The 26353-nt window shown below is 43.5% G+C and overlaps 1 protein-coding gene across 1 annotated transcript in view; it reads right to left on the bottom strand.

Annotated features, from left to right (window-relative positions):
* Positions 1–1933: 1933 nt before the first annotated feature.
* LOC126335829 (sialin-like) overlaps positions 1934–26353 on the bottom strand; it is a 252531-nt gene continuing 228111 nt past the window's right edge. The window contains exon 13 of the mRNA XM_049999295.1: positions 1934–2137. Coding sequence (XP_049855252.1) covers positions 1934–2137 — 204 coding nt within the window. The remainder of the gene's footprint in view (positions 2138–26353) is intronic.

Genomic DNA, 26353 nt, shown 5'->3' with positions numbered 1-26353 from the left:
TTTGTTGGAGTCATGGGAAGTGAGAAAAGGAAGGTTAAAAACTGCAGTGGGAGACCAAGGTACGAAAAGAGTAAACAGGTTCAGATGGATGAAGGGTGCAGAGATAAAGAAACTTGTGTGGGATGAACTAGTGTGGAGACTTTGAAATCAGTCTTCAAACTGATGACCACAACAGCATTGGTGCAGATGCATTGGAGTACTGTACTGAAGATCAATTGGAAATGTTAAGACGGTTGGTATCAAGTCTGTAATGTAAGACAACTTTGTAAGTTATGTAGGAGATTTGTATTGGTTTATTTATCAGTTATGTGCATTTCCCCAATTAGGGAGACAGGCAGTTGTCAAATTGTACTCTTCAGTAGCTGATTTATAAATTTACAGCTTCAGTCTAAAAGATTGAAGGAGGTAAAATAGCTGAGTTTTATGAGAAGATGATGGTGATGTGCATTTTTTGCATTATGAGTGTGGTATGATGGGGTTTCTGGTAAGTATGGGTGAGGACTGAGATGTAAGTATTGGAGTGCGTATTATATGAAAAAGGATGTTGGATTTATGGATGGTAAGGAACCGATTCGTCAGACATAGGTGGAATGATACGAATGGGACACTAGCAGGGCAAGGATATGGAGAAAGGTAGCTTTTTTTGGGATGGGACGGATAGGTTATGGTTGGAAGAAAGGGTTTGAAGGGAAAATTGACAGAAATTATTTTGGTAAAGAACATGGAATGTTTTTAAATGAAGGGATGATGGAATGTGATGACAGACATATAGCAGGAGGCTAGTGTCCTCAGGGAAAGGCGAGACTATGGAGTAGTGGGACTCATGTTTATGGAAGATTTAGGAGAGCTGACGGTGTTCTTAGTGTTTGAGGAGGTGTGAGTATTTGGTGAGGTGGTACAGCATACAAGTGGGAGAAGTTAGTCAGGTACGCCAAGCAACAAGGAGTGCATGTCATTCCAGGATCTCGTGCGAGTAATAAAATTGGCAGAAACAGAAGTCCAAGCTACATTATGGTCAATGGGGTTTAGTATCCATGTCAACCTGATTACTAGTTTCAAGAGTTTAACATACTGTGGGCTTTCTTTGGGATTTTTAGTAGGTCAGGGTCCAGGTTAGTTTTTGAATAAATGTTTGTCCTAGAAATTTTAATGTTCTGGTTTGTTGGGTCATGGAGTGATAATATGAATTGTCAGACTAATGGGTGATTTTTCCTATAATTATTGCCTAAGGTTTTGAAAGACTGATGGAAAGGTATCATCGGTTACTCCACAAGGTGAAATTGTTGGGATGGAGTTGAAGGGTCCATTGAGATGAATGGAAGGTAGGATGAGCTACAAAGAGGGCAGTGTCTACTGGATATCGAAACATGTACATAAGAGGGAGTTCATTTGGATCGTTGACTGAGTATAAGAGATAAAGGAGCGGTGATAGGACGGATCCTTGGGGCACATCTGCAGTTTGATGGATAATTAAAGAGCAGTGTCATTGATTGTTAAAAAAAATGGTTCAAATGGCTCTGAGCACTATGGGACTCAACTGCTGTGGTCATCAGCCCCCTCGAACTTAGAACTACTTAAACCTAACTAACCTAAGAACATCACACACACCCATGCCCGAGGCAGGATTCGAACCTGCGACCATAGCAGCAGCGCGGCTCCGGACTGGAGCGCCTAGAACCTAAAGGCCACCGCGGCCGGCATTGATTGTCATATAGGATGAATAGTTAGTTAGGAAGACCGCAATAGGCTAGATGTAAATTATTGGAAATATGTACCGGTGGATTAAAACAGTAGACCAAAATGTTAGACACAGATGTGGTCTTCTTAAAGACTACCACGATTACATGTACTGACTATGGAAGGTCCCCTATTATGAAACGCTCGTAGAGACTACAGTATTACATAGGGGTGTTTCCTGACAGTAAGCAGCAGCCTAGGTACACCCCTTGTGGTCGTTGTCCTCCTGGAGGGGCTGTCTCTCGGCTGTGACGCCTTCCCCTGCACCAGCGCCTGGCTGCCCACAGGGTCGGTCCCAGGGCTGCCGCTGCGTCGTCGAGAAGAGCACATACATCAGACCAGAGAAGGACACCAGCGCCGCCACCACCAGGAACACCACTCGCCACTGCGCCGGTGTTTGCTGCACAAAGAGATGCACTCAGTCACATGGGTACTGCCAGCCATGGCGCCAGCTCCATCGCACGACACCGGTACATACAAAATACATACACCAATCAAGTACACATTACTATCGTAAACAACAGCGAAGTTCTAGTACTATATACACTACTGGCCATTAAAATTGCTACACGAAGATGATGTGCTACAGACGTGAAATTTAACCGACAGGAAGAAGATGCTGTGATATGCAAATGATTAGCTTTTTACAGAATTCACACAAGGTTGGCGCCGGTGGCGACACCTACAACGTGCTGACATGAGGAATGTTTCCAACCGATTTCTCATACACAAACAGCAGTTGACCGGCGTTGCCTGGTGAAACGTTGGTATGATGCCTCGTGTAAGTAGGAGAAATGTGCACCATCATGTTTCCGACTTTGATAAAGGTCGGATTGTAGCTGCTCGCGTTGGTCGAGATCCAGTGACTGTTAGAATATGGAATCGGTGGGTTCAGGAGGGTAATACGGAACGCCGTGCTGGATCCCAACGGCCTCGTATCACTAGCAGTCGAGATGACAGGCATCTTATCCCCGTGGCTGTAACGAATCGTGCAGCCACGTCTCGATCCCTGAGTCAACAAATGGGGACGTTTGCAAGACAATAACCATCTGCACGAACAGTTTGACGACGTTTGCAGCAGCATGGACTATTAGCTCGGAGACCCTGGCTGCGGTTACCCTTGACGCTGCATCACAGACAGGAGCGCCTGCGATGGTGTACTCAACGACGAACCCCGGTGCACGAACGGCAAAACGTCATTTTCTCGGATGAATCCAGGTTCTGTTTACACTATCATGATGGTCGCATCCGTGTTTGGCAACATCGCAATGAACGCACATTGGGAGCATGTATTCGTCATCGTCATACTGGCGTATCACCCGGTGTGATGGTATGGGGTGCCATTGGTTACACGTCTCGGTCACCTCTTGCTCGCATTGACGGCACTTTGAACAGTGGACGTTACATTTCAGATGTGTTACGATCCGTGGCTCTACCCTTCATTCGATCCCCGCGAAACCCTACATTTCAGCAGGATAATGCACGACCGCATGTTGCAGGTCCTGTATGGGCCTTTATGGATACAGAAAATGTTCGACTGCTGCCGTGGCCAGCAAATTCTTTAGATCTCTCACCAATTGAAAACGTCTGGTCAATGGTGGCCGAGCAACTGGCTCGTCACAATACGTCAGTGACTACTCTTGATGAACTGTGGCACCGTGTTGAAGCTGCGTGGGCAGCTGTACGTGTACACGCATCCAAGCTCTGTTTGGCTCAATGCCCAGGCGTATCAAGGCCGTTCTTACGCCCAGAGATGATTGTTCTGGGTACTGATTTCTCAGGATCTATGTACCCAAATTGCGTGAAAATGTAATCACATATCATTTCTAGTATAATATATTTGCCCAAAGAATACCCGTTTGTCATCTGCATTTCTTCTTGGTGTAGCAATTTTATTGACCAGTAGTGTAGCTTCTGCTCAGAAAGGGGCGATGTCAACTCCAAGGGGCTATGCCAAGGACGGAACTGCGATGCTGCTACGTTCGCAGGTTCGAATCCTGTCTCGGGCATGGATGTGTGTGATGCCCTTAGGTTAGTTAGGTTTAAGTAGTTCTCAGTTCTAGGGGACTGATGACCTCAGATGTTATGTCCCATAGTGCTTAGAGTCATTATTCCAAGGAATACTGTACATGTGGAAAAGATTATGTGTCTGTGGTACGCCACTTCAGTCTGCTTCCTGTGGTCAAGGACTGGTCCCTCCCAACAATTTTCGCTCTCAACAATAAATTTTCCTTCATTACCATATTAGCTGTTCATCTCCATAACTGACTGGTGAGCACTGCAGAATGCCATGTGAGGTGTCACGGTCCGATTCCGGCTAGTCGGAGATTTTCTTCGCTTAGGGACTGGGTATTGTGATTGTCCATCATCATTTCATCCTATAAACATGCAAGTCGCTGAAGTGGTGTAAACTAAAAAGAATTGCGCCAAGCGACCAGTCTACCCTTACAGGAGGCCGCAGCCACAGTATATTTCGTTTCACCAAATTAACTAATCCTTGATACCCAGACTGTGTCCGATCAACCTGCGCCTCAGTAGTCACTCGATCTCCTATGTAATAGTAAATATTATAGTGTAACACTACACGTTAAAAGCTTCTAGCCTCCTTTCGTCCATACCGCTTAGTGCCCACCTTTCACTTCCTTCCTAGATGGATCTGAATATATCAAGTAATGTATATGTGGTGGCTGTCCTTTCGGACTTGTCAAAAGGAACAGACACCCCACATATAATTAAGGTGATGATAGCAAATGATTCTTTCAGTGCAGATGCACGCAAGACTCGAATTCTTACAGGAATCGGCAAGATTCTGCGAGTAATGAGGTTCATGAGCAGGGGCACTATATAGAAGTGTGTGGTATAAATGGACAATTTGAATCTGAAAGTAGGTATGCTACGGTAGCCCATGCAGGTGTGGTGACCACTGTGTCCATGCCCAGATGGCGCAGTCATCAGGGCATTTTCCCACCAAGCAGGAGACCTACGGTCGAGCACCCATCTGGCATAAAATTTCAACTTGCGCCACTGGTTCAATGCTCACTGGCAGCTAATGCCCTTAATTTCTTTGTATCTTTTGTGAATGCTAAACAAGTTCCAGTACAACATACGAAAATTTAAATCAGTCGTGCTATATTTCAAAACTGGTGAGAAGAAGGATTTGAGGGTTAACGATGAAGCACCCAAACAGGGCTTAAGAGACAAAAGGGTTCCCCAATGTTTATACTCTCATGAGAAATTGAATTACCTGCCATCACATACACCCCCTCCTCTCCCCAAATTATCTTCTGATGACTGTAGCAACGTGTCCTAACATGGATTCAACGAATACCGAGTATGATGAACAGTCTTCCTCATGAATATGGCCTCAATTCTCAATTGTCACCTGCATCTCATGGTATGAGGTCAGGTGGTGTGTGGTACCACAGGAGCACCCTCGCATCCGTGGTATTCCCCCCCCCCCCCCCCCGACAGCAATATGGAGTTGGCAATTATTCGCACACCACCAAGTCTTTGAGAGCTTGTGATCCAGATGCCACCGTGAACATTGCCCTCATCGAGTATCATAGGCAACACCTCTGTCACAGTTTTGCTCACAAAGATTTATGCTCTGCAGCTCGGAGTCAGTACTCAGTTTCCTGTGAAGAAGTACCTTCTTGCCACACTAGTTGTCGCATCCTCGATACAGACCTACTGTTCTTTGGACTCCACTTTGACTGTTTATAACTACAGGCGTCACTAACGGACACTTGCCTCCTCCTCTAATTAGTGGTGCATTTATTCAGTATTAGCGCACTTTGTCCTGTGCCAGTTCCTTGGTTACACCTCTCCCTCATCATATGCACAGCGTTGACATAGAATCTGTGGTACTACTCTTAAGACACGCTGACAGCTGCGAACCACTTGCATCTCTTCATGTTTAATGTCTTCCCTGACGACGATGTCATCTTTCAGCAGCATAATTATCTGTGCCTCGGAACCAAAACAGTTCTACAGTGATTTGAGGAGCACTATAGTGAACTTACTTTGTTTCGGTGACCAAACTCATTTTGAACCGATCGTGGTTGCTCTTGGTCGCCATCAACGGGTACGCATATCAGCGGCCGATACGCATTCCCAGTTCCCACAAGGACACACCCTCCAACCTCCTTACCTATTGCACATCTTAATAACAACAGTATTTTAGCTCTTATTTTTACACAGGCAACATCTGTGACAACTTGTGGAGAATTTGACATACCAGCTAGATGGTAGAAGACTGAAGGATATGGACATGTCCTCTTGTAGATGTGTTCACCCACGCATCATCTACGAACCCGAATATGTCAGAAAGAAATAGGAAATACCAGTTTTGCCTTCGAAGAGAGGGAAAAGAAGTGCGACAATTCGAGATCGAAATTTTGCTCTCTCCAGGATTTGGCACTTGCCCTGATCTCTGTTGGAGCATCACACTGAAACTTGCGGTCACAGAGGTGCGAATTCTCCAGCCAAGCTGGCAAGACTGCACATTAATGGCTGAATCCTAGACTGTTAAGATTCGATGCGGCCTGCGAATCATATTTTTGTTTCAATAGGTCGATGGTTGTCTCCACAAACGCCGTCATCGACAAGAGCGGCGGCTCGAAAAGTGTAGCGCGGCCGTGCGAGCAGTATTAACCTACGGGAGACATTCTCCTGCTCTGGCATGGGACCTGTGGTAGTAATTGAAGACATGCTGACAACTGCGAAGCACCTGCATCGCTTCGGGCTTGATGTCTTTCCTGACGACGATGTCATCTTTCGGCAGTATAACTATCCTTGTCTCGGAGCGAGAACAGTGCTACAGTGGTTTGAGGAGCATTAAAGTGAACTCATGTTGATGCCTGGGCAATCAAATTCGCCTGATGTAAATCCTGTGAAACCCATCAGGGTCGCTATCGGGCACTATCACCGCGTACACAAATTAGTGGCTCGTTATTTACGCGAATTACATGACCCGTGCGTAGACATGCTACATACCTCCACAAACACATCAACGAACTGTCGGATCCCTGATAAGCACAGTCAGTGATGCATTTCGTTCCAAAGTCGGACAAGCAAGCTGTTACGTTGTTGGTCATAATGTTTTGGCTCATCAAGTGTAAAATTACTTCGTCAGTCACCAACATGATCAGATGTGGAGATTCATGGGTGATGTGTTAAAAATAGCATCAAAAGTGAATGATTTTTAAATTTGGTTAGTCTTTCCTACTTTAACGAGTATTAATAAATGGAAGTTTTTACTGGTTACTTTTGTCGATATCCTTCAGGAAGTTTTCAAGAGTACTGATTTTTTCTGTTCCCGTTTTTTAACTTTTAATATCAACCTAACATTGTTATATGTCTGAAATCTTGTGAATTTTTGTAGTTTTATTTTGTATTTCATTCGATACTATGTATTTAATTACATGACGATTCAGTCCCAATCATAATCTCAAATAATATAAAAACATATGCTTTACATATGCTAGTTAAGTGCTGTCGGGATTTGCTAGCACTTTGACGGATCACCGTCTGGGTCTACCGAGTGCTGTTGCTCTTTTGAGGCCAACTAAGGAGATACTTGACTGAAAAGTAACGGCACCGGTCACGAATACTGACAACGGCCAGGAGAGCGGTGTTCTGACCACATCTCGTGACGCCTAAGGGCTGAGGATGATACGGAGGCCGGTCGGTTCAGTTGGCCCTTCAAGTCCTGTTAGGCTGGTATTTGTTTGTTTACAGATGTCAATGTTTTTTGGGCTACAAAGCAATCCACATGAAACAAATATTGAGTGGTTTCAGGTGCAATACGTTTTGTGTAGTTTGTGTCAAATCTAACAACGTGACACTTCCTCAAACTCACTGAATCATAAACATTAGAAGTGGTAAGTTTAGAATATTGACCCTCTTGGATAAATTTCTCCGGCTGCCCTCGCTTCTGACCCTGTTACTCTAACTTTTTCCAAAGACTGGTCTTTCTTGGAACACTCCTACACCAGTTTTTCCTTTAGCCTATTGCAGCATCGCTGTAGGCTCTACGTTTTTGTGTCTGTATTCGGTCTGCTGCAGCTTCTACAGTGCTACTGTAATAAACTTGTATTAGTGCAACTTACGTGTGCTATTTCCCGTGTGGTATTACAAGTATTCATTGCGCTTGTTACTGCAGAGACAAAATTACACTGTAAAAACATTTCACAAGCTTGCACTACGTAACCTAGTTTCACCAGAACTAATGCACGCACTATACTTCCCAGAACTGAGAAAACGATTTACAGTAACAAAGATAACAGATGTTTGCTACAGAGGAAAGTGTCTTCATTTGGTTACTACATTCTGTAAAAAAAAATGGTTCAAATGGCTCTGAGCACTATGGGATTTAACTTCCGAGGTCATCAGTCCCCTAGAGCTCAGAACTACTTAAACCTAACTAACATAAGGACATCACACACACCCATGCCCGAGGCAGGACTCGAACTTGCATTCTGTAGACCGTTCGTAATAGAAAAGAGCTCGCAGTAGAAGGGATGTGTTTCACAGAAGCGAAGAAAATCTAGTGCTCATAGCTGTTAAGGGGTACATTTTAGAGCCCATATTTACTGGACTTTTTCCTGGTTTTGGTCCATAGTTCTACTTCTCAGAACATGGAATGCTTTTTACACCCTGTCTATGTACAAGCATCAGCTATTTTACAAAACTACCGCCCAATCTTACGAAATTAACGACTCATTCTGTAAGTAGAGAAATCAGCTCTGTCAAGTTACTGCTTATGCCTTAGGAAGATGTTATTAGAAAGTAAGACACGTTCGGATTGAAGAAAAATTGAGAAAGAAATTTCTATTGTCTTTTCCAAAGGACTTTTCTCGACATTTGTCTTAAAGTACTTAGGGAAACAGTAGAAAACCATGCAAATCTGTGTTGCGGTCAGTGTTTTCAATGCCGGTCCTCTTTAACATGGGTCCAGTGTCATACCTGCGCCACACCGCGTCTGCTATTAGAAGGCGCTAATGTACTATCTATTGGCCTACAGAGATACTTTGAGATGGGGCAGAGATATGAAAGCTATGATATGGAAGCTATTGTAGACACCGCTTACGGCGCTAACGGAATATCAAAGACGATATCGATGCACTGATCAGAAAGACATTCTACATACCACGGTATTGTAACTAAATTTTTAAGCTCGGCTTTAAAACGTTTGTTATTTAACTCGTAATGATTTGTCAATTTGGCTTTTAACACCTGATTCGGATTGCAGGGTTGCCTGAAGATGGTGAATGAGAATCATAATCTCGAAAAGTACCACGATCTGTCGCATCCACCTCAGGATACCAGAAACTGGCCCACTCATTAGGTGCTGCAACAATTCTACAAGGGCTTGTCATCAAAACTATGACAGACACAGAAAGCTTTATAACATAGTTAAATAGAGCAAGATATCAACTACATACTGTCTTTTTTCTGTAAGTACTGGGGAGCCTAGGAAACGTTAGTATTTTCCGACACTCGAATAAGCGAAAATCATCGGGTCTCCTTGCCTTGATAGAGAAGGGGCAACGTCTGTAAAGATATTGTACAAACGGCCAGCGTGGCAGGGATCGCATATCCAACCAAAAAGGAGACCCGTTCCGTTCAAATGAAAACAACCTCTTCAAGGGTGCGTGATAAGGAGGAAACTTTGGCATTATCATGACCCAGGAATAAGAAACCATTCCTACAGGCGGATGAACCTACTATGGTCAACGGCATAGGACGCGGAAGGCACCACGTTGTAGGCCATAATGGTGTCCCTTTTCAGACTGGACGAGCCTAGAGTGGAGGACCGCCAGTCTATAGCTTTCGTAAGACAGGAGATAGAACAGAAAGCTGTAATTTTTCCACAGGGTCACCGCCATTCGCTACACAATTTTGACAATGATGAACTAGAGCCGGCATGCCGTGTCCGTAAAAACCGGAACCAGCTCAGGTTACCCTCTGTCTTAAAGGCTTGATAATGTCACGCCATCGAATATGTTGGCCTCGGAGTCCATCTTTCATGGGCCCAAAGAGACGTAAATCTGAAGGTGCTAAATCAGGATTGTACGGTAGATATTGTACGGCACTCGACCTGAATTTGGCAGTGAGTTCTATGGGCTTGAAACTTGTTTTGGAGCCTGCCGTTGTCGTGTTACTAGTGGAATTTTCTCTTCTGCTTTGTCACGAGTCTCGAATTCAATCTAGTGACTGTTGTCTTGTAGCGTTCTGAAATGACAGATGCTCGGGATCCAAGAGATCCTAAAGAACCATACGTTTCTGGTCCCGGAAGGCTGTACACATCACTTTGCCTGCAGATGGCAAACTTCTTTGTTTAAGAATTCGAATCTCAAATCCAAGGACTGTGTTCTGGATTCTGGCTCATACTGGTGACACCGAGTCTCGTCTCCGGAGTTAGAAAATCAGCTAGAAAATCGTCACTTTCAGTCTCATATTGATCGAATCAATGTTTTTGTTATCGTGTGTAAGAATCTGCAGGACTCATCTTTCACACACGTTGCGATAACGAAAGCTGCATAACACCTTGTCTAAGGCATTGCAGACAACATTCAGTTAAGATTCAGTTGGCTCTGAGCACTATGAGACTTAACATCTGAGGTCATCAGTCTCCCAGAACTTAGAACTACTTAAACCTAACTAACCTACGGACATCACACACATCCATGCCCAAGGTAGGATTTGAATCTGCGACCGTAGCGGTCGCGCGGTTCCAGACTGAAGCGCCTAGAACCGCTCGGCCACACCAACCGGCATTCAGTTGTGTACACAAGTTCTAGGACGTAATCTGTCGATAGTCACGGATGAGTTGCTTGAGACTCTGTTCATTATGAGAGATGGCCGGTGAGAGGTGTCGACCATGGAGTGGATTTCCGCTGGCACAATGTCTTCGGCAGTGAGGAATCCAACAATCTAGCGACTCATCTCTGTTTTATATGCTCTTCGATGTCAGATGTCAGACGCCACACACACACACACACACACACACACACACACACACACACACACACAAACTCTAAGCTAAGTTTTCTTTAAAATTAGTTATAGTTTTTATTTAAAAGATGAAACAAGATAAAAATATTTTAAGACATTTCTGTTTGAATATATACGATAACAGAGGGGGTCATGTATATCTTTACTCAGCTTAAAACATTTAACGTTTACAGAGATCGCTTTCATTGCACATAATACCATTTAGTTCAAACTTTCATGAAACAGGATGGGCATGAGAAATGCGCAATTTTATTGCATGATTGTATCGAGATTCATGACCAACAGACATACCCCAGTGGAAATGTTAGAGAGTTCTGTATTCAGAGCTCCGAGTCCTCGAAAAGACTGTACCGAAACTATGGTTGACTCGTCTTCCAACAACCTGACGGGTAAGTGGTGGTAAGCATCTTTGGCCGCAACAGACCATCCCAGGATAGCCTAGCTACTGGACTCTGAATGAGTGGTAAACTTAAGACTGCGACAGACATTAAGGAAATAACGTGTTTCCATAAATACCACTTGACGTACTGCATTAATACTGGATAGTATAGACGTACAACGTCAGCTATTTTACAACACTGTAGAACAAAACGTTAACCTTACCAGAGAGTTGATTAGACGTCGGCAGAATGCTTTCTGGCCATGCTTTTATCTGCTTTTGGAAAAACTGGTTTGGCACGTAGGCAACTTAAGTTCAAAAATGGCTCTGAGCACTATGGGACTCAACATCTTAGGTCATAAGTCCCCTAGAACTTAGAACTACTTGAACCTAGCTAACCTAAGGACATCACATACACCCATGCCCGAGGCGGATTCGAACCTGTGACCGTAGCAGTCCCGCGGTTCCGGACTGCAGCGCCAGAACCGCACGGCCACCGCGACCGGCGGCAACTTAAGTACTACAACTACAAGGTCAGTAATGAAAAAGACAGTTAAAAGAGTTACAACGCAGAAGTATGCAACCTGAAAGACTGCCACCCACCTCTGTTATGAGTTCAGCCTCCCAAGTTCTTGCAATTCGAGTTATTGGAGTTTTCATAAATTATTTAGTAATTCTTATCGTGTTATCCTGTAATTTGTGTCACTGTCTGATTTCATTACTGAAATATTTTATGAATTTTACAATATATGAATGGCACTATCACTCATCACAGCTAACGTGTGACTGCAGATGATAACTGTGTTCTAATAGAACATAAGAGATTGTATTGTTAACAAATAACCTACTCTTAATAAGGTTTATGTACAATTGTTCATGAATGTATGGCTATGCAACCTGGACAAAATGTAAATTTCTGAGCGAGCTTCCTCTCAAACAATGCGCAGGTGAAACGGCCCTCGGTCAGTTAGCATAAGATATTGATTATACACTCCTGGAAATTGAAATAAGAACACCGTGAATTCATTGTCCCAGGAAGGGGAAACTTTATTGACACATTCCTGGGGTCAGATACATCACATGATCACACTGACAGAACCACAGACACATAGACACAGGCAGCAGAGCATGCACAATGTCGGCACTAGTACAGTGTATATCCACCTTTCGCAGCAATGCAGGCTGCTATTCTCCCATGGAGACGATCGTAGAGATGCTGGATGTAGTCCTGTGGAACGGTCTGCCATGCCATTTCCACCTGGCGCCTCAGTTGGACCAGCGTTCGTGCTGGACGTGCAGACCGCGTGAGACGACGCTTCATCCAGTCCCAAACATGCTCAATGGGGGACAGATCCGGAGATCTTGCTGGCCAGGGTAGTTGACTTACACCTTCTAGAGCACGTTGGGTGGCACGGGATACATGCGGACGTTCATTTTCCTGTTGGAACAGCAAGTTCCCTTTCCGGTCTAGGAATGGTAGAACGATGGGTTCGATGACGGTTTGGATGTACCGTGCACTATTCAGTGTCCCCTCGACGATCACCAGAGGTGTACGGCCAGTGTAGGAGATCGCTCCCCACACCATGATGCCGGGTGTTGGCCCTGTGTGCCTCGGTCGTATGCAGTCCTGATTGTGGCGCTCACCTGCACGGCGCCAAACACGCATACGACCACCATTGGCACCAAGGCAGAAGCGACTCTCATCGCTGAAGACGACACCTCTTCATTCGTCCCTCCATTCACGCCTGTCGCGACACCACTGGAGGCGGGCTGCACGATGTTGGGACGTGAGCGGAAGACGGCCTAACGGTGTGCGGGACCGTAGCCAAGTTTCATGGAGACGGTTGCGAATGGTCCTCGCCGATACCCCAGGAGCAACAGTGTCCCTAATTTGCTGGGAAGTGGCGGTGCGGTCCCCTACGGCACTGCGTAGGATCCTACGGTATTGGCGTGCATCCGTGCGTCGCTACGGTCTGGTCCCAGGTCGACGGGCACGTGCACCTTCCGCCGACCACTGGCGACAACATTGATGTACTGTGGAGACCTCACGCCCCACATGTTGAGCAATTCTGCGGTACGTCCACCCGGCCTCCCGCATGTACACTATACGCCCTCGCTCAAAGTGCGTCAGCTGCACATACGGCTCACGTCCACGCTGTCGCGGCATGCTACCAGTGTTAAAGACTGCGATGGAGCTCCGTATGCCACGGCAAACTGGCTGACACTGACGGCGGCGGTGCACAAATGCTGCGCCGCTAGCGCCATTCGACGGCCAACACCGCGGTTCCTGGTGTGTCCGCTGTACCGTGCATGTGATCATTGCTTGTACAGCCCTCTCGCAGTGTCCGGAGCAAGTATGGTGGGTCTGACACACCGGTGTCAATGTGTTCTTTTTTCCATTTCCAGGAGTGTATTTTCAAAATCATCTGTATAATTTTTAACAGAACCAGTTCTTCGATTAAGCGAAATAGAGGAGAAATAATTTTTAACGTTTCAAAGTGAATGAATATTTCGAAGATAACATTAAACATGTAGTCCTCACAATACACAACTGTGCTTCTACACCAAGTGCTTTAGCAATAATATACTCCCCAATCACATTAATGTGACTGTCAAAAGGCTGAATAACCACCTTTAGCAGCGCAGATTTCTGCGAAACGTTCAGAAAGAGAGTTAATGAGGTTCTGGAAGGTACCGACAGGGATGTGCAGCTATGCAAACTCGAGTGGCATGGCCAGCTGCATTAGGTCTCTTGATTGAGGATGTAGTCCAGTCAAATGACAGAAATACCTTGCAAAAGGTGGAGTAGAAGAGTTTATTTTTTCAACTCGTTCATATGGTTGGAAATATTAGAAAACCGAGTTTTGCCAACAAACTGTCTGTAGTCAAAAAACTTGGAAAATTACGGCCTTTTTTCCGGTTTTTCAAAATATCTCAGTTTCATTTGCTCCTATCGCTTTAACGTCTATTTTCTTTTTTAAATAGCACAAAATTCTCTACTAATTTGATTCTTGCCATTTTTTCTACTCCCAATATCTAAGGCGCTACAGCGCCTCAAAAAATGTCAATTTTTCAAATTTTGAGCATAGTGGCAAGATACCTTATTTTTTCAGTTTCTCTTTGTGTAGTATAAATACATTATCCATCATGTTATATGTTGGAATTTACCACCTCACTTTCAAGTATTCAATTTCTCTGTATGCAACATGAGGATTGCTGGGCACCCAACAATTGTGTTTCTTACAACTCTACCTGAAGTTCACTATGGGCCACCTCAGCCCTGGTATTTGTAAAACTATAAATATAAAACTACATCATTAAGAGACATAGAGACACACATACACATGCACACACACACACACACACACACACACACACACACACACACACACACACACACAAAATAAATTGTCTCAGGAAACTGAACTATTATTAGCTGCAATAGACAACCTAATCAGGTAGGTAATTATTCTTGTGTATAAAAGGCGCACAATTGACATTAAAAATAAGTAGCTTTATTACAATTAAAATGCATTGTCAGTTACTAAAAAATGTTGGTAGTTCTGGGTGTGTAATACTTGTAATATCGCACTTTAGTGCACCTGAGACAGGTATGAGCATCACTTCCAACGGTTTGATGGGCCAGGTTCCTCAGTGTCACCAGAAATACGTCTAGTTACGGATTCAGGGTCTGTATCTACAGTTGATCCCAGATTGACTTCTTCTTTAAACAGCGAGTCAGCCTCAGCAAGTTCGTTGATTTCGTCAGCGGTTTCCTCAGCATCCTCCATAACATCTTCTTCACTGTCTTCATATAAAAATTTTGGCACGTTTTCACAGTTGACCCCAATACATTTCTTGCAAATTGAAGAACATTTCAAACCCGCTTTTCTGCACGAGCACGCTCCGCCACAGTTCAGCTTGCATGAGCGTGAAACAATGTGAAGAAGTGCTTCAGGTGCTGGATCTTGGCTCTTTATAATGGGTTTTGGACCGCGGTCACTGTGATTCCAGCCCCATTTCTCAGGAGGTATCCAGTTTCCCATCCAACTTTGGACTTTTTGGTAAGTCCACAACGAATGATGTTGTGCAGCATCTAGTGTAGGTGGCAACCGTGCAAGATTCAGTTTGCGTTTTGTGGCAGACTTGGCGAATAGTTGGTACCGCAAATGGTCTTGTGTGTTTGGTTACTGCTGACACCTCCACTAAACCACGCTGATAGTAACCTGTTTTGTTGCTGTTATTATTTCTTCACGAGTAGCATGTGGTTTATTGAACGTGCAAAGCGCTGAGGTTAGGTGTTCATTTTTCGCAACAATATTGCAGCACTTAATTTTTCCTTTACCAAAAATAGTGGATGTTGTATCACATCCGCTAAAGGCGTGAGTCAACAGAATATATTCACTGTCAAACTTGTAAGACGCAGTGGAAAACCACTTGTCTTTTGCATTTCCTCTTCCTGGCTTTAAGAAAAAAAAAGTTTTCAATGCCTTGCCCCAAACTGGTCATGAGCACAAGCAGGTCAACATCTTCTCCTACAATGACAACACTTCCAAAATCTTTGGTTCTTCAAATGACAGATGTTACAATCATAACGTCAGCATCTTCTTGTGGCTAGTGCACGCTACACTCCAGAAATTCCTTTTTAAGAAGTGTGATCAAACGCATCTTGTTTCGTTAGTTGTACAAGAACTTGCCTGAGGGACTTGGTTCACCATCTCTGATTCAACCGCAACGTCAACCGAAGAATGTTTTTTGGACCTAAGAATCCTTTCAGCACTCTTTGTGCTACATTTGTCTCCCTCACATGGATACCCATTAAATACAATAGCAAATTGAGATCCAAATTGACGTTGCAGGTAAGAAACATAGCTTTGGGCTATTGACTTGAAGCAAACATTTCAAGTTACTTTGTGGATAAGGTACCCTCCATCAAAATTTCGTTTGGCATTTGGCAGTCTTAACTGCTTGGTTAAAAAGTCATCAGAATTCCCTTTTGCACATAAGAAGCATTTCTCTTTGAACTTGAACTGACCTTTTTCCTGCGACCGACGCAGCACGCCTGTTGGTTCCTGAGGATGTCGCAGGCTAGCTGCTATCATTCTCTCATTAATGTACTTCTTGTAGCATGCTTCATGCGCCATCACTTCACTGAGCGTTTTCAAAAAACGGGTGTGAGCAGACTCCCTGCGTTTAGCACTACAATCGATAAGTGTGCTCAGTCCTTTCTTTTTCACATTGCGTCCACCACTCACCACAGTTTTTTCGCAAATGAAACACAAATTCATGTCAGACATACTCATTTTCAGCACCACAATATATACTGAATGGAAGCGACTCCAAACTGTAGAACCCTTATTGTTGTCTGCTAACAGCTGTCAGCGCGCTGTGAATAATCACTAGAGGTAACTAACTGCCTTCCACCCGCCAAAGAATAAATACGCTTTTGTGCGCTGAAGAACAATGCCTACATACTTTTTCTTATAACTGATCATTAACGTCAATCAACTGTAGAAAATGTACGGCACCTGCATGCAATCGTATTACATATTGTAACACAAATAAACTTCACGCAATCCGACGTGAATGTGTTCGTACTTACTAAATATGATGCTCTTTGTCCTGGCCCTGCAGCAGAGTGAGATGGTAAATTCCAATGAATAGCATGATGAGTAATATGTTTATACCACCCAAATAGAAACTGAAATAACAGTGTTCAAAAATTAGGTAATTTGCCACTTTCCTGAAATTTGAAAAATTGGTATTTTTTGACGCGCTGTAGCGCCTTAGATATTGGGAGTAGAAAAAAATGGTAAAAACCAGATTTGTAGAGAGTTTTGTGCTCTTTAAAAAAGAAAATAGACATCAAAGCGATAGGAGCAAATAAAACTGAGATATTTTGAAAACACTGAAAAAAGTCCGAAATTTTCGAAGTGTTTTGACTGCAAAAAGTTTTCCCAAGAGAAATTTTGTTGGGAAAACTTGATTTTCTAGCCTTTCCGACAATATGAACGTGTTAAAAAAAAATAAAATCTTCTACCCCACCTTTTGCAAGGTACAGGCTTTTTTTCTGACAGTTTCACTGGACTAATGTATGGCACAAACAGCGCGACAGAGGTGGTCCCATAGATTCTCGAATGGGTTTAAATCCGGATAGTTTGGTTGCCAAATATGCAATGCTCTTTGAACCACGCATCGTATGCTGCGTGCTTTGTGACACGTTGCATTATCCTGCATGGTAGATGCCATTGTGTCGGGGAAAAACAAACTCATGGAGGGATGGACATGATCCCCAAGAATAGATACATTCTTATTTTAATATATTGTGCCTTCCACAATGGCATGTTCGCCCAGAGAATGCCACGAAAACATACCCCAGGCCATAATGCTGCCTCCTCCGGCCTGGACTTTTCCGACGACTGTTGCAGGTTGTTCGTGGAAAGCAGGATTGTCGGTATGTCTCTGTGAGGGCTCTAATCTCTCTGATTTTATCCTCATGGTCTCTTCGCGTGATATACGTAGGAGGTAGCGATATACTGCTTGACTCTTCGGTGAAGGTATGTTCTCGAAACTTTAACAAAAGCCCGTACCGAGCTACTGAGCGTCTCTCCTGTAGAGTCTTCCACTGGATTTTATCTATCATCTCCGTAATGCTTTCGCGGTTACTAAACGATCCTGTAACGAAGCGCGCTGCTCTCCGTTGCATCTTCTCTATCTCTTCTATCAACCCTATCTGGTACGGATCCCACACTGTTGAGCAGTAGTCAAGCAGTGGGCAAACAAGTGTACTGTAACCTACTTCCTTTGTTTTCGGATTGAATCTCCTTAGGAGTCTTCCAATGAATCTCAGTCTGGCATCTGCTTTACCGACGATCAACTTTATATGATCATTCAATTTTAAATCATTCCTAGTGCGTACTCCCAGATAATTTATGGAATTAACTGGTTCCAGTTGCTGACCTTCTATTTTGTATCTAAATGATGAGGGAACTATCTTTCTATGCATTCGCAGCACATTACACTTGTCAACATTGAGTTTCAATTGCCATTCCCTGCACCATGCGTCAATTCGCTGCAGATCCTCCTGCATTTTAGTACAATTTTCCATTGTTACAACCTCTCGATACACCACAGCATCATCCGCAAAAAGCCTCAGTGAACTTCCGATGTCATCCACAACGTCATTTATGTATATTGTGAATAGCAACGGTCCTACGACACTCCTCTGCGGCACACCGGAAATCACTCTTACTTCGGAAGACTTCTCTCCATTGAGAATGACATGCTGCGTTCTGTTATCTAGGAACTCTTCAATCCAATCACACAATTGGTCTGATAGTCCATATGCTCTTACTTTGTTCATTAAACGACTGTGGGGAACTGTATCGAACGCCTTTCGGAAGTCAAGAAACACGGCATCTACCTGTGAACCCGTGTCTATGGCCCTCTGAGTCTCAAGGACGAATAGCGCGAGCTGGGTTTCACACGACCGTCTTTTTCGAAACCCATGATGATTCCTACAGACTAGATTTCTAGTCTCCAGAAAAGTCATTATACTCTAACATAATACGTGTGTCAAAATTCTACAACTGATCGTCGTTAGAGATATAGGTCTATAGTTATGCACATCTGTTCAACGTCCCTTCTTGAAAACGGGGATGATCTGGGCCCTTTTCCAATCCTTTGGAACGCTACGCTCTTCTAGAGACCTAGGGTACACCACTGCAAGAAGGGGGCAAGTTCCTTCGAGTACTCTATGTAAAATCGAACTGGTATCCCATCAGATCCAACGGCCTTTCCTCTTTTGAGCGATTTTAATTGTTTCTCTATCCCTCTGTAGTCTATTTCGACATCTACCATTTTGTCATCTGTGCGACAATCTAGTTAAGGAACTACAGTGCAGTATTCCTCTGTGAAACAGCTTTGGAAAAAGACATTTAGTATATCGGCCTTTAGTCTGTCCTCCTCTGTTTCAGTACCATTTTGGTCACAGAGTGTCTGGAGATTTTGTTTTGATCCACCTACCGCTTTGACATAAGACCAAAATTTCTTAGGATTTTCTGCCAAGTCAGTACATAGAACTTTACTTTCGAATTCATTGAACGCAATGACGTTTCACACCGTTGGAGCATAAAACGTGATTGATCTGAAAACACGCCCACTCAGTGGGCGTCCAGTTACGGTATCAGCGTGCAAATTCAAGTCCTCGCCACCGATGACAGCAGTCAGCAATAGCAGCAAGAACCAGGGGCCTGCTGCAGTGGCTCTTACGCAGCAACGTTCGCTGAACGGTAGTTGAGGAGACACAGTTGGTAGCCCATGGTTCACCTGGTTGCTCAACAGTTGCACTTCTGTTCGTCCGTGCACGTTTCCAAAGACGTCGTCCACCCGTGTCATCTTTGACCAGTGGTGCGCCTCTGTTTCCTTGGCGGCTGTTTTGGATGGCGCAGTTTTGCCATGCACGGTAAACTTTAATGACGGCGGCACGCGAACAGTTTACAGACTTAACTGTGTCGGAAATGCTACCAGGCTTGGGCCGAAAGCCAATGATGATGCCCTTTTGGACGTCAGATAACTCGCTCGATTTCCGCATTGCAACGATGTTTGCAATTTTTCTCGCATCCCGTGGACACCCTTATTGCAAATTTATGGCGGACATAGGCGGTGGTCACGTTAATGTGATTGGACCGTGTAATTATGATGATTCTCAATTATAGGCGTATTTTTTCCTCATTTTCGTGGCTGAATCATTAATGGAATTTGTAAGTTATCAGTTACCGACTGGATCGCGGTTTATGTTACAAAAGGAGCAGGAGCAGAGTTTCACATGCTATGATATACCTGTAAGCTGAACGCGAAAGCTCATCTGGACTGTTTAATTCATGCACAAGATTTAATTTGTAAGGATATTGATCTAGGTGATTTTTGACAGGGTTTCGACATGACGATTTCATAATTACTAGATGTACAGATAAACGGCGTTGACATTTCATAAGACTTTGTTCCAGGCTTTACTTCATATAAGCAACGTTTTCTGGTATTCGAACTCTTTTCGAGTCGTTACGGTTTTTGTTCGTTACAGAGCCCATTTCGGCTACTTTGAAGCTAAGTTTTGCATTGAAGACTTTGCTTGAGGTTTTGCCGAAACACTTCCAGTCTTAAAGAGTCATGCAAAACGTTCCCCACACTTTTTCCATGAACTGTGCTTTGCTTAACACTCTGCAGTGGTAACGTGTTGTTTCAGCATGAGCATCATTTTGTGTTGCATTCAACTGGTCACTAAACACGTCTGCTCATTGAACTCATTCTAACATAATGACACAACGAAGAACTCGGGACAGAGCATGCAGGAGGCGCGCATGCGCATACATGTAAAGCCAACCGACTGGCGCAACGAAGTAACGCTTTCCAACATATTCTGGGCTGGGCAGTTCTCCTGTTCATTAGGAAGCGTCATTTCCGCGTCAGTCTTATAAATACACTCTAAGAAAAAAATGAGACGCAACACGAAGGAAATATACGGATGGGACAGAAATCGTACACGTATACGTACAAATAAATATATAAATAAAATTTCAGAAAAACTGAATCATTTATTCAAGAGAAAGAGCTTCACAAATTGAGCAGGCCAGTATTGTGTTGCTCCACCTCTGGACCTTAAGCAAGCAGTTATTCGGCTTGCCACTGATTGATAGAGTTTTTGGATGTCCTCCCCGGAAGAATGTGTTAATTACTGTCAAACTGGCGCGTTGAAACGCCAAAATCCAGAACTGGTTGGGAGCCACTGCCCATAATGCTCCCAACGTTCTCGATAGAGGGAAGATCTGGCGATCTTGCTGGTCAAGGTGGGGTTTCGCAAGAACGAAGACAAGCTTCCTTGGGCTCCGGTTAAAGCGGGACTCATCACTGTAAACAACTATACTCCATTCAATGAGATTCCAGGCCGATAACGTGTCTGCAGCGAACCGGAGAGCAATAAGATACCAACACGAATATCGCCTGCGTACTGCCTGACAACTACGAGTGATAGTCTGGGATGGCATTTCTATTCACAGCAGCACATATTTTGTTGTCATCCGTGGAACCCTTACGCCCTGCTTTATTGCCCTTGATGGCAAGCCATGCTCGGCTTACATTTCAGCAAGATAATGCCTTCCCCCATGTGGTAAGAGTTACTACTGCTAGTCTTCGTGCAAATCAAACCCTAGCCTGGCCAACAAGGTCGACAGTTCTCTCCCCAATTGAGAACGTTTAGAGCATTACGGGCAGGGTCCTCCAATCATCTCAGTATTTTATCGATCTAACGCACCAGTTGGACAGAATTTGGCACCATATCCCTCAGCCGGACATCCAACAACTCTGTCAATCAATTCAAAGTAAAATAACGGCTTGCAAAAGCTCCATAGATGGACCTACACATTATTGACTGGTTTCATTTACGAAGCTATTTCTACTGAAAGAATCATCTATTTTTCTGATACTGTAATCATTTGTTTGTTTATGTACGTCATATCTACCGATTTCCGCCCAATTCTACATCTACATAGATACTCCGCAAATCACTAAGTGCCTGGCAGAGGGCTTACCGAATCACCTTCACCATTCTCTATCATTCCTATCTCGTATAGCGCGCGGAAAGAATGAACACCTATATCTTTCCGTACGAGCTCTGATTTCCCTAATTTTATCGTGGTGATCGTTTCGCCCTATGTAGGTCGGTGTCGACAAAAGATTTTCGCATCCGGAGGAGAAAGTTGGTGATTGGAATTTCGTGAGAAAATTCCATCGCAACGAAAAACGCCTTTCTTTTAATGATGTCCAGCTCAAATCCTGTATCATTTCTGTGACACTCTCTCCCATATTTCGCGATAATACAAAACTTGCTGCCTTTCTTTGAACTTTTTCGATGTACTCCGTCAGTCCTACCTGGTAAGTATCCCACACCGCGCAGCAGTATTCTGAAAGAGGACGGACAAATGTAGTGTAGGCAGTCTCCTTAGTAGGTCTGCTACAATTTGTAAGTGTCCTGCCAATAAAACGCAGGCTTTGATTAGCCTTCGCCACAACATTTTCTATGTGTTCTTTCCAATTTAAGTTGTTCGTAATTGTTATACCTAGGTATTTAGTTGAATTTACGACTTTTAGATTAGACTGATTTATCGTGTAACCGATGTTTAACGAGTTCCTTTTAGCACACATGTGGATGACTTCACACTTTTCGTTATTAAGGGTCAATTGTCACTTTTCGCACCATGCAGATATTTTTTTCTAAATCGTTTTGCAGTTTATTTTGATCTTCTGATGACTTTATTAGTCGATAAACGACAGCGTCACCTGCAAACAACCGAAGACGGCTGCTCAGATTGTCTCCCAAATCGTTTATATAGATAAAGAACAGCAAAGGGCCTATAACACTACCTTGGGGAACGCCTGAAATCACTTCTGTTTTACTCGATGACTTTCCGTCAGTTACTACGAAGTGTGACCTCTCTGACAGGAAATCGCAAATCCAGTCACATAAAGCAGACGATATTCCACAAGCACGCAATTTTACTACGAGCCGCTTGTGTGGTACAGTGTCAAAAGCCTTCCGGAAATCCAGGTATACTGAATCGTTTGTGAAGGCATTTCGGAAGGTTGTGTTTAGTAAATCTGATGTGGCAGCACTGTCTTCGATAGTATCTCCATTGTTATCGCACAGAGAAGGCATTGATTGTTTCTTGTCGCTAACATACTTCACATGCGACCAGAATCTCTTTGGATTTTCTGTCAGGCTTCGAGACAAAGTATAATTTATTTTGCCCACCTAGTAGAACTATCCGTTAGTGGATGCAAGTGACTGTAGCAAATTAATGTGGTAACTGGTGCTAGAGAAACCAGTCTGAGCAATAGAAGACGTGACCATACTCATTTTCTCACTGACTGCAGTTTTGAGAACTGTTAATTACATTGTAATGAGAACATGTGTTAGAAATATGTGGCTTTCCTGCGACATTACTCCTTGTGAGATTGACCGAATGCTAAGATCTCTGGAGTATTGGGGCAAAGAGTGTTCTGTGGCACATTGTTTGTGTGGGTTATGTACAATCTGGGCAAGCACAGATTCAGGAGCAAATTAGCCCCTTTCCTTAACCTATTTTTATGCTAATGGATTCATGACCCCCTGAGGGTTGATTTATGACTACCTGGGGATAATACATCCTCCTGAGAAACTCTTCATCCCTCCCCCTCCCCACCCCTCTGGGAAATCCTCAGACACCTCCCTTCATCAAAACTAGTACACCTTTGATATCAAATTAATAGTCTAATTAATTAAATCAATCTTTTAGTAACTCCTTCCCTTCCTGGGAAATCCCCCACCCCTTCCCATCTGAGAATTGGCAGGAAAAACACTCAGTCTGCGCTGGATGGAGGATCTCATGACACAAAATTCAAGTCAGTTGACATAATAATATATTGTTCAATTCAATTTGCGTTTTCTTTATTTAATTAGTTTCTAGGAGATAGGTCTTCTCTCTTTCCCTCCTCCATGAATTTGCTGGAAAAAGACTTAGTCTGTGTTGAGCTGCTGGAGAGGGAGGTACTGTCAATGTGTTCAATTATCCTAATCCTGGATTGTCCTACATCTGCCTCCACACTCCGCTGCCCTGTTCCCGCACTTTCAGCCCAATCTTGCCCCCACCTTTTCCGATCACATGTTCACCTCGAAGTTTGCAGACTGGCTGCTCTGCTCCACAATGTCACCAGCTGATGGTGCTACAGTCGCACCCACCTGCCCCTACAATTTCTGCCGCCCCTGAGCCCTTACTTTTTCCATAAGCATTTGCATATGTTCACCACGACATGGCTTTTGGAATTAATACATCTCTGTTCGACAGAGAAGCTAGATCAATTTTTGGTGGCGAAAATACAAAGGAATTGGAATTACTCAACGTTACACTTTCCCTAATTTTCTGATTTAAATATACAACTGTCGCTTATTATAATGTAAGAATGATCATTTTGTGCATTAAAGAATGTCCTGGCAGTGAAATGCGGGAACCTAAATCAGAGTTTACAGTATTATTTTTCACATGGCTTTTTGTGAGGGGAGTCTCCAAAGAGATGCTCGGCTCGCCTCCGATATAGCTCTGTTCCTTTAAGCAGAGGGGATGCATCTTTAAGGGAACTGGAACCTGTTAGGAAAGAGAGGCATTCGGAAGGATTTGACTGTGGCCTATAGTAAAAGACTAACGTCGGCATTTGCCTGACTTGAAAATGGGGAGCCACTGAAAACCATTTTCAAGGTTCCCTGCAGATAGATGCAAGACATTTCGCCTCCCGAATCCAGGTATTGCTACCTCGGCTGTTCAACACGCAAGGCTGTCCCAAGTCGGTGGAGAATTTAGAAAAAATTGGTTGTTGTACATTGTTTTAAAATGAAATAAAATAAAATGCATCACAACAAAAGACAGCACTCTGACATTGCATGTCTTTCCTTTAATTGTGCGTGTTTAGTCATTTGACAGTGCATGAATGCAGGCATATTTTAAGACCTGATTGTGCATATAATTGCTGGTTTCAGTTATTACAGTATTACAAGAGTGTAAATAGATTTTTTAAGAAAGGGGGAGGGAAGGATGGATGGCACAGTCGGTTCGGACGAATTCAAGCAGCCCACGGATAAAATCTCGATGAAACAAAGGAACTGCAGAATGTATTGTCATTTATTCCTTTTAGTCTCCACAAACCCGGTCCCTTCGTTCCTGATTTTCATAACTGAGTAACTCTCGTTGACCAGATCGGGCGATATTTAGGTTTTTCGTGATTTCCCAAAATCGCTTCAGGCAAATGCCGGGATGGTTCCTTTGAAAGGGCACGGCCGATTTCCTTTCTCATACTTCCCTCACCCGAGCATGCGCTCCGTCTCTAATGACCTCGTTGTCGACGGGACGTTAAACACTAATCCCCTCCTCCTCCTCCTCCGATATTTTACCTCTTTTTTTTTATTTGGCCTTTGAGTGTGTACTCAATTTAGCCATCGGCAACACATAGCGACAATGTACACATAATTGAATAAACAAATACAGAAATGCATATTTACGATAATAAAAAGCTTAACTGTTATAGGTTTGTACATAATGTTTTAAAAATTGAATTGAATTGAATTGGAGAATAATTAAAAGTGCCTTGGCTTACAATTCACCAATTCTGACATATGTTCATCAACAAGACATATTTATAATTTATGTACACCATTAAAACCTACAGATTGTGACCAGTACTCTTGATGAAGTTAACTATCACTTTATATAGACGTACGTCGTTAGTACACAAAAGAGAAGAAGCTAATTGAGGAAGATGGTAGCCCATACTCAGGAATGTCTTCAGAAAGACCAACTGTCACGGTCAAATTTGGGGCACATAAATAAGACATCAGCTTCCGACTCAGGATCACACTCACATGCTGGTGAACTGTAAACGTTGATTCCATGTAGATGTTGTGGGAAAGAGGCATGATTGAAGCGGAGTCTTCTGATGGTAAAAATCGTGGATCGGTCCAGATGTGTCCTCATGAACCACGGCTGTGAAGGAATCCGAGGTTGTAGCACTGCGTAATAAACGCCTTTCGTTGGGCTACTAATGATGAAATATTGAGAAATTTTTGTAAGAAAATGCAACCATCCCCACCCCTTTAGGGCGACATTTTTCTTGATCGACGTGATTTCCGTGCGACTCAGACAAATCCGAATGTATTTTTATGCACTGATTTTTATTTAATATTATCATTACCGATATTTAGCGCACCGCTATCTTGTGAAAAACTGAAATATTACAACCCCAAAGTACTGCCAGCCTCCAAATAACGACCTCTGTGCTGCTACAGATAGACAGATAGAAAGGTAGTGCTACATATTTTCAGTTTACCATCACGCTAGCGCACGAATCAAAATCGGTTTTTCTCTTTTTATTCTTACAAATTTACCCACATTTAGAAACTATCACAACAGCACACAGCACAACAATTATAAACGGTAGCACTTACACTAAGTTCAACTGAAAGTAAGAACTAAGCTGCTTAACAAAACAACAACTCAAGCAAGGCCAACAATTGGTCTCGGCTAAAATCAGGATGGACGGTAGTCTGTACTGTTATGGATGCATAGACGGTCTAAAACCTATCTTTGGCCTTGCCGGCTATCGATAGTGTGCATCCCTTTTCGTCTTGTGTGTTTTAAT

This window comes from Schistocerca gregaria, chromosome 2, assembly GCF_023897955.1.
Source record: "Schistocerca gregaria isolate iqSchGreg1 chromosome 2, iqSchGreg1.2, whole genome shotgun sequence".
NCBI classification, from domain to species: Eukaryota; Metazoa; Arthropoda; class Insecta; order Orthoptera; family Acrididae; genus Schistocerca; species Schistocerca gregaria.
The sequence above is the reverse complement of the archived record's forward strand: the minus strand, read 5'-3'. Positions and strand labels throughout refer to the sequence as shown.